Source organism: Microtus oregoni, unplaced genomic scaffold, assembly GCF_018167655.1.
Source record: "Microtus oregoni isolate MIOR12 unplaced genomic scaffold, Mior012 000002F_ref0000024, whole genome shotgun sequence".
Lineage (NCBI taxonomy): Eukaryota > Metazoa > Chordata > Mammalia > Rodentia > Cricetidae > Microtus > Microtus oregoni.
The window spans coordinates 62956292-62965938 of record NW_024543061.1 but is presented as its reverse complement, the minus strand read 5'-3'; the positions used below and the strand labels follow the sequence as shown (position 1 = coordinate 62965938).

The 9647-nt window shown below is 45.6% G+C and overlaps 1 protein-coding gene across 1 annotated transcript; it reads right to left on the bottom strand.

The window, feature by feature from the left end:
* Window positions 1-11: 11 nt before the first annotated feature.
* Window positions 12-9272, bottom strand: M6pr (mannose-6-phosphate receptor, cation dependent). The gene is made up of 7 exons (XM_041634007.1): window positions 9071-9272; window positions 5616-5811; window positions 4621-4787; window positions 2759-2868; window positions 2310-2440; window positions 1544-1670; window positions 12-1404 (listed from the first exon to the last, which is right to left on the bottom strand). The coding sequence occupies exons 2-7, from the start codon at window positions 5792-5794 to the stop codon at window positions 1282-1284; spliced, it is 837 nt and encodes a 278-aa protein (XP_041489941.1). The 5' UTR covers window positions 5795-5811; window positions 9071-9272; the 3' UTR covers window positions 12-1281.
* Window positions 9273-9647: the final 375 nt, after the last annotated feature.

The following is a 9647-nucleotide window of genomic DNA, read 5'->3' as shown; positions in this document are numbered from 1 at the left end:
CAAAGCCAGCATGTTTTGTATGTTTTTTAATTATTATGTTTTTGTACAAAAAGTGGTGTATTATTTTTCATTTAAAACACCAGGAAAGGATGCAAACAACAAATGAGATGCCTTTTTAAAAAATAACATTAATTTTCTTGTATAGAAAGAAAACAAAACGCCCACTACCATTGCAAGGGTACTGAGAAGTTAGAGTGTATCATTTCATTTCCTTCTCTAAGATAACAGGTAGCCCTGCCTTTCCACCTCTCCTGTGTTCAGATGAGCCGAGCTGTTACTTAGTAGCCTAGGTGTTCACTATGTGATTCTGGGCACATGGCCTAAACAGAAGTGGGAGAGGATTAAACACTTTTTCTCATAGGTACATGGGTAAGACACTTCCCTGAGCCAGCAGGAGGGACAGGGGCAGCAGTGTTCCCTACCCAGAGCAGAGAACTGCAGAACCCTCCATGTCCACGTCTGCTTCCATTCCCTTTCGTTAAGATTGGGAAAAATATAAAAAGCCAAACTACAGACCTGTGAGAAAAGTGCAATACAAGTTTGGAAGTACTAGTGGAGAGGGATGAACAAGAAATGGAAGAAAAGCAAAGCAATCCCACCACAAGGGGACACAGGTTCTAGGGCCTCTAGAGCATAGGTCTATTTCCTTTAGGATAGGACTGCCTGATTACGTACTTGGGCTACATATGGATTTATAACCACAACCAGAGCCCAATTGTAGCCATCCAGCCACAGAAAGACCAGAACAATGTGACGGCACCTTAGAAGCCTGTAGTGGGGAAATTTCACATTTCTTTCATGTCCTAATCCCACACAAGGGACATTTTAGTGACTCGCTGCAGGTTCAAAGCAAGTGGCAGTATTTGGGCTACAGCCAGGTAAGCACTGCAAAGCAGCTCTACACAGTCCATCATGGAGACTGCTATAGGGATAGCAACAACAGGAAGCCGTCAGAGCTACAAGCAGTCTTTGTTTTTTTTTAATTAAAGAAATCCAGTGTCTCAACTTGTGAAAATGTTTAGACAGACAGGGCTCGTGGCTCCCTGCCCATTTAGCTTTGTTCTTCCTGGCGGCACAAGTGTCAACCCCGAAGACCCTATGTACTTGTGCAGAGGAGAAACAAAAGGGGCAGAGGGAGGCAGTTTAGGGTCAAATCAAAAGCCCACTGGAAAGCAAGAATTTTAATGGCAAGGCGAGAGATGCGAAGAGACGGCTTGAGAAGTCTGGCTGTGTATGCTTTGGTTTGGGGACTGAAGAGGTGGCTGGACATTAAGAGTGCAATCACATTGGTAGCAAATGATCATCCCTTTCTTCCGACTCTTCCCCCAGCTGGTCATCCCCAACTCCACGATAGGCGGCAGGCACGTTGCGGGGTTTGGAGCGGCACACAAAGTCACAGCCATCCTGTAGGGAAAAGCAAAGGAAAGAATATCTGCTTTAGAGTGAGATCACATGGTCTCAGACTGTGACAACTGGTTTTCTCCAGGGACCACAAAGGGAACATCCCAAATGTGAGGCTTAGCTCAAATGAACTGCTACTTACAGCTACGAGGTTGCCAAGGTCCTGCCAGAAGGCCAAATGGGGAAACTGCTCCATTCCCTTGGCTCCCACCACCAGTCGCTGGTATAAGAAACCACCCATGATGTAGACAGCAACCAGGGATGCAAATCTGGAGAGGAAAGGACATAACTTAAAATGTATCAGCTCTGAAGGGGCATCACCTTTCTACAGTAGCTACTCAGAAGGCCAAGGCTGACCTTCATATTCAATATTAGCTGTTCCCTAAACTGAAAACAAAAAAGGGCTGGTATTCCTTAGAAGACCTGCTAGGATACTGCCAATCTGACAAAAATAAACACCCAAGGGGGAAAAGACTTGGTATATGATTCTAATAGCCAGGAATCACCATTAACCAGGATTCTGTTTCTTCAAAGTTCTACTGGTGTAATTAATAGGACAGTACTGAAAACTGTCCAACCTTCCTGGGAAAAACATAAGCTAGGAATGGTGGTGCAAACCTTTAATCCCAGCACATGGGAGGCAGGGACAGCAATTCTCTTGAGTTTGAGGCCAGCCTCAGCAACATAGTGACTGTCTTCAAAAAAGGTTTTTGTTTTTTGTTTTTCCTGTTTTGCCACTGCCAGGAACTGAACATAGGCCACCTCATGCACACTAACCAAGCACCATGCCACCAAGTTACATCCCCAACCTAGTTTCTTTCAACTTGAATGGTCAGCTATTTTATAGTCTGCCCCCTCCAATTCTGTGTATGTAAACACACATGTGCTGAGGAGGTAAAAGTACTCACATGACCAGTAAGATGGAGCCCACACTGAGGTGGGAGGCCTCTGGTGAACAGGCTACGCTGCTGTCCATCTCAAAGAGGTACAAGCAATCTTGGACTTTGTTCCGCTCCTCTGACACTGGGTTAAAATTGCCCTGATGATAAGTGGACCAAACAGTAACTATATGTATACGATTTTTTCTTTCAACTTGCATCCGACAAACAAGAATACCCCTCAAATAAACCCCAAACATTTGCTGCTCCTGGCTAAGTAGCCTATGCTCCATGTATGGTGTGAATCTGGCACACTGAAAGTTTCAATTAGTTTTCTCCCGTCCACTCCACACAGACTTGTCTTCCTGTTAACCCCCCACCCCTACCCCATCAAGGCCACTCCACACAGACTGTCTTCCTGTTGATGCCCCTTCCCCACTGTCAGATCTTTCAATCTGCTGTACCCCAGTTCACCTCACCGCTAGTGTGTGTCGATTGCAGGAGATCATCACCACTGCACGACGCTGCTCTTTGCCACAGTGGTTGTCATATTCGTCACCCCCTTTATAGATCAGCATGATCCAATTACCTAAGGAAGGACAACAACAGTGACACTGTGAAGTGCAGGGGAAACAGAGGCAACAGAGGGTCGAATGGGAGAGTGGAATTAGCCACCAAAACAGACTAATTAATGCTAATTGCTATAATCTATACATATGAATGATAAGCTAAAACTTCTTATTTTGTAAAAGACAAGAGTTTCGCTATGTAGTTTTGGCTGTCCTTAACTCACTAATTATATAGGCCTGGCTGGCCTCAGCTTGTCATCTTCCTACCTCTGCCTCCCACGTTTTGGGGTCACAGGCATGAGCCACCATGCCTGGCCTTAAAATGTGTTTCTCAACAAAACTCTGTGTTTCCTTGTGTTAGACAGTAAGAACTAGTTATTTAAGATTAATCTTACTTTCTACATTAAAGATAGGCAACATTAAAAATAGTTCTTATCTGTGCTTTTATTGACTAATGACCATTTTCTCAACATGTAGCAAAAGGAGAGGAGGTTCTATATGATTGCTAGGCATCAGAAGTCCAAGACAACACAGATAAACTCAAAGTGGATGCTTACTGAGTTGAGAATACATTTCTCTCAGTATTTACTACTTTTAAAGTCCTTTGCAAAATATTGCTCAACCATTAACCATGTGAAGTGAATAAGTAAGGATGCTTTTAACTGTGCATATGAGAAGATTTTAAAATCAGTGAGCTGGTGCCTCAAAATCATCTGTGGTGATCTGAGTGAGTAAGAATTGAAAGGCTCACAGATTTGAAATCTTAGTCACCAAGGAGTGGAACTGTTTGAAAGGATTCTAAGGATTAGGAGGTGTGGCCTTGCTGGAGGAGATGTGTCATTGGGGGTGGGCTTTGAGGTTCTAAAAGCCCATGTCAGGCCCAGAGTCTCTCTTATTACCTATGGATCAGGATGGAGAATGCTCAGCTACTTCTCCAGCACCATGTCTGCCTGCATGCCGCCACGCTCCCCTCTTTGGTGACAGTGGACTAGCCTCCAATCAAATGCTTCCTTTTATGACACTTGCCTTAGTCACAGCATCTCTTCACAGCGCTAGAACAGTGACTAAGACACCATCATACTAGGAAAATGATGATTTGGGTAAAGAATTCACTCCTGTGTTTTATTTTGTTCTTTATGTAATGAGTATCTAACTAGATAATTTATCTGCTTATGGGAAGAAACCAGGTCACAAGTGCTCCCTTCCAGTGTACACTTTCATGACATTTGGAAAACACAACTATGTTAGTACAAAAAGGTGGTGAATTTTTTTTTCCTTAAATACTCACTGGTTTGCACAAAAAAGGTATTTTAAAATTCAACTGGCAAATTTGGTTAATTTGATGAGAAATGGCGGAGGCTGGTGTGGAACTCATGACATATTTGGGTGCCTAGAAGGACTGCAGGCTGTGTGAAATCCTGGCTGGACTCACAGCCATCTTCACTCTCGCTCCTTCAGTCTCTCCTACTACCCCTTCCTTCCACCTCTGTTCCTGTGCTATTCAGGAGCAAAGCCAGAACTCTGTGCATGAGGGTGAATGTTTTACCTGAACTGTTCCCAATCCTCTATTCTTTTTGTTAAAGTTTTGCACTGTCTTCAGACACAGAGGTGTCCTGAGCTGTGGTTCCAGAGCAGCCGTGGAACTAGGCACTGTGAGGTGAAGTCTCAGGTAGTCCAAACTCCGTAACATGACTTACTCAAAAAGAAGGGAGGGCCAACACATACAGGATTGTTAGAGACTGTGTGGGATTAGTCAGCAGGAAATAGCTTACTTCCATTGAAGAGGTGAGTCTCATTGATCCTCCCAACCACCGTCTCCTTCCAGGTATTTTTGCTGATCTGCACCAGGCCTGCCCCAGAGGAGTGGTTGCCAGCTTCCCGGCATATTCTGAATTTGTAGATGTATGTGTCCGAGCCCTGGCCCACAGTGCTCTCAAAACTTCAGAAGACAAACAGGAAGAGAAAGAACAATATCACTAGTTACCAAGCTCAGAAAAAAAACAGACCCCTCCCTTTGATGACAACCAATGTGCTAGATGCACACTTGTTTATGAGTTATTTATTCCTTCAGAGGCTGTCCTGCTTGTTGATAATAGAAAGCTAGATATACCACCCCAAACAGCTATTCATTCTAGAACACCTATTCTAGTTATGCAAAAGTGTTGGCTGTTTCCCTACAACAAGGGACAATCCCATGTTTAAGAATCATTTTTTATGTATACAGTGTTCTGTCTGCACATATGCCTGTAGGCCAGAAGAGGGCATCAGATCTCATTACAGATGGTTGTGGTTGCTGGGAATTGAACTCAGGACTTCAGGAGGAACAACTAGTGCTCTTAACCTCTGAGCCGTCTCTCCAGCCCTTAAGGATCATTTTTATACTTGCAAATGCCCTGACAGTGACGAAGACATACTTAGACATGCATATTTTTAAACGTGTCTGTTTGATGTTTCTGAAGTCTTAGTATATGAAGCTATCAAGTTATGTTCTGATTTCTACAAGCTTGTGCTTTAGACCCAGTCATTAGAAACAGGTAACTTTTCTGTGAAGACAAGAAAAACACACACGATCACATGGCTGTGAACTTGGTGTGTCAGTAAGGGGGCAATGTGTTACAGCCAAATAAAACTAATACTTCCAGAACTCAGATTAGAGACCATATCATTCACGCACTCCTTCCACAGTAAAGCTGAAGAAAAGTCAGTGAAAGGAAAAGACCCTTAATAAAGATAATTTCTTAAACCCTGTCAGGGTCTTCGCATCTACCTTTTGTTGAACAGTGGCCGTAGCCTCTCCAGGAGAGCCTGCTCTTGCTTCGACTCCTTCTCATTGTCTCCTACCAGGTCACAAGACTTTTCTTCTGTCTGCCAGGATTCTCTCACAGCCAGAGCTAGGACCAGCAACAGTAACAGTTCAGTCCTCCAGCAGCCAGAGAGGGAGAACATCCTTTTGGAAGAGTGTGCTGAAGGTGAAGGAAGGATCAGGAAAGGAAACAGATCAATCACATGACTGCAAAAATTAATGGTATTTTGATTATGCAAACAAAAAGCATGAATCTGCTTCCAAACAAACTATGCCCAGTGTAGTGTCAAATGTCTTTAGTCTCAGCCCTCAGGGGCAGAGGCATGTGGATCTCTGTTTGAGATCAGCAAGAGATACTTGGTGAGTGACTCTGTCTCAAAGACCTCCAGAAAACCAAAGCTCAATAAAACAAAGCAAACTATGAGGGTAAGAAGATGAAAATAATGAATTATGTTAGCTTGGGTACATCCGTCTTTGCTTTGTTACTGTTTGATGAAATTTACACTGTGCTAGTCCATCATCCAAAGTGAACTACTAGTTTACAAATAAAGCTGAAGTCAGTGGCCTGCCTTAAAACAGTCCAATCATGACGTGAACAGACCTTCCAGGATGTCTAGCTTGACGTTATTAGAAAGAAGTGAAGTAGAGGAAGGAACTTGGATGTGCTGGACTGAATATGCTAAGAGCATTCCAGGAGCAGTCTTTCTTTACATTCACTGGAAGCAAGTGGGATGGCAGGGAGGCAGCCACAGCACCTCAACTCACCTCAATTACTCACACACCACTTCTTTGGAAAACCACCCAGTCATAGAAGAAAACTCATTCGGTCAAAACAAGGGATTAGAAGTTTTTCAAAATCTGCTCCAGCCTCTCCAAGTCACAAATCTCAAGGGCTTCTAGACTTTCCATGAGATGGCTGTCTTCTACACTGCTGCATTCACTTCCTGTTTGTATAATTCTAACAGGCCTATCTATGGCCCATGTGAGACCCCCCCCCCCCCCCCCCCCCGGCTATCTGTGAATGCAGCCCAACATATCTGTGGATGACAATGTCATATTTCAACGTTGAAAAGTTGGATATCCCTTACCATCTTTGTAGTTAAGCCATAGAGAAAGTTTCACTTGAATCTATTAGGAATGCTTCAGGCCACTGACATTGTTCATTTTTAAGTTTCCATGTTTTTCTGAGACATTTGACTCTTCCAGACTTTCCTTATGACAAGAAAATGGCAGCTCTGGCCTTGTGATCTAATTGCATTTCCCTTTCTCCCTGAAACTTAATCTGAGTCTTTATTTCCCACATGCAAGGAAAGCAACAAATGCTTGGGACCTATCTACCTGACTTCACATACCCCAAACATCAATCCACTACAGAAATACAAACAAGGCGTTTCCACACAACAATCTCTGGTAGCCAAGAGGTCAAAGGCTCTCCTAAGACATCTCAAATGCTAAACAACAGGACCCCTTGATAGAGCGATAGCCTTCAGCCAGGCACTACTTGAAATACTTAACATGCATTACTCAACCCTCCCCAAACCTTATGTAGTAAATTTAATCATCTCTTCAAAAGGCAAACAACAAACAAAACAAACACCAGCGACACAGCTGGTGGAGGAAGAGCTCAAGGTCTGTGTGCCACTGTATTATAGAGCTTCCATCATAATTCTCTGGGATGCCAGGAGAAGCCAAAGCAGAGCTGCCTTTTTTTTTGCTTTTAGACAAGGCAGGAAAGGGAAGCAACTGCTCACAGAGTTAACTGGACTGTGACAAAGAACTCAGACGTAAGCCCTGGCCTTCCCTGAGCTCATCTATTGCTCAATACACAGCTCAAGCAGTAAAATCACTGAGTGGTTCTTCTGCTAACCGACTCTGCACCATTTCCCTTAAGTGTTCTCAGGACCCAATTGAAATGCTAACATTCTGTGCTCTGATGCTCCCCCCCTCCCCAGCATATTTTGGAGGGATGCTCTCCCAGGACAAATGCTTTGCACTCTGGCCTAAAAGTTAGTTCCTCATTAGTTAACTGTTGCTGCTTTCTCTTCCCAAATGAGGGCAAAACATCTCAAAAAACTGAGAAGGGATGAAGAATGCGAACAAGCTGTGGTAGGCATTAGATGAGCTGAAGGACTTGTCGTTTGCTCATCTGTTCAAGATGAAGAATAAGTTTACATTCTTTCTAGCTTAAGATTTGACTGTAAGCAGGGTAGCAGCTGGCGCTCGCCTTTACTCCCAGCCCTTGGGGTCTCTAAATTCAAGGTCAACCTGGTCTAAAGTCCCAGGAAAGCCAGGGCTACACAGAGAAACTCTGTCTTGAAAAACCGAGAGAAAGATCTGACTGTAAGTTTGAGCTGCTTCTCTTTGGTTCAGTGTGGTGTATACCCAGATGCTTAACCCTTTAGTTAAGCCAGAACTTATCAGTTCAGTCTGATAAGGAAAAGTAAGATAAGGGGACCGAGGCTTACGGGTGCCTACTGAGTTCAAACAAAGCTTAAAAGAGCGAAGTTACTAGAGCAACCTGGATGACTAATGGCATGAAGGCATTCGTAGGGAAACTTCTGATAAACACGGGCACAAGTAGAGAACAGTATGCAATTCAAGCTGCGGGGTCTCTTTTTAATATGGTACAAATAGACGTTCAAAGGGCACGCATTTTTCGGTGTGTGACACGGGATCTTATGACCTTGAAAAATCTTCAATTTCCTTATTCTATAGGGACAGATCTATTGGCGATGCTGGAACGGTCTCCTTTACAGGCCGGCCAGTGACTAAGTTAGGGGTTGGGAAACTGCTGACACCACTTATCCTCGCTCTTTCCCACGTATGGCCATTTTCCATTTTCTAATGGAAGCTTTACTTTCTTCCTCCTGGTTCACGGCAGCCAACCCTTTTAAGAGCAGTCTGAACTGGCGGAAAAAGCCCCATGCTCAAAGAGCCTCCAGGAAGTGGTGCTATGCTTCAAACTCCCGACAAGAACACAGGTAACCCCTGTTACTCTTTTCCACGCCAAGCTAACACACGTTCCTCGAACTTCTTCCAGGATCCTGGAAATCCTCGCCTTCCATTTGCTTCAATCCCATACCTGACCCCAAACGACGCCACTTTACTTCCATGATCCAGGTCAAAATCCTTTCAACAAGCATCCAGGAACACTTCGCACATCTCCACACTTGGCACTTGGTTTCCCCCACCTTCAAAACATCTTAAATTCCTTTTTGATCTTGGACGTCCTCCCCCTCACTCCTCGCAGTCTGACGCTCTCCGTGCTCACACCTTTCGCCTCCACTCGTCCCTACGGCTCCCTAGCAGGCTCTTCGGCTGGAACCACCGCCAAGCGACACTCCGGGACTGCATCTCCTGTGGCGCAGGGGTGTGCAAGGACCCTAGCCCGCCTCCTCCTCCACGCCCCCCACACTCACGTGTCACGGAAACACAGCAGCCGAAGCTAAGGAGCCCCCAAGAATGTGGCCCTGGGGCTGGGAGACGCGGCCGGAGAGCGGCGGGCCGCAGACCCCGGTCCTCGGTTCCCGTCTGAGGCCAGTGCTTCCCAAAGCGCACCTCTGCGCCCTGCTCCAGAAACCGGAAACAGGAAGCGGCGAGAGGCTGCTGAGCAACTGCTCCTCCCACTAGACCCCCCGCGGCATGTGACCGCAGCACCATCGCGCCCGGGTCCTGCCCCTGGACGCTGATTGGTCGGCAGCCTAGTTCGCTACATCCCCCGTCCCATCAACGCCCATTCACTCCGAGATTGTCAAGATCAGCTTCTTCTTTTCGGGTCGCCTTTCTACCAATGAGGCTCGAGCCCCGCCTCCAGGGACTCCGGGCTGGGACTCCCGACTCACGCGGGGGTCACGTGCCAGGTGTCCGGCTAGGTCGGGTTGAAGACGGGACCAGAGGGCGGCCGGCGGAAGCCGGGTGTCGCTCCCTGGGCTCGCTGGGAGTTGTAGTTTCTGCTCCCGAGTCTCTCCGGGAATTGTTCTTAGGGCTCTTCTGCTA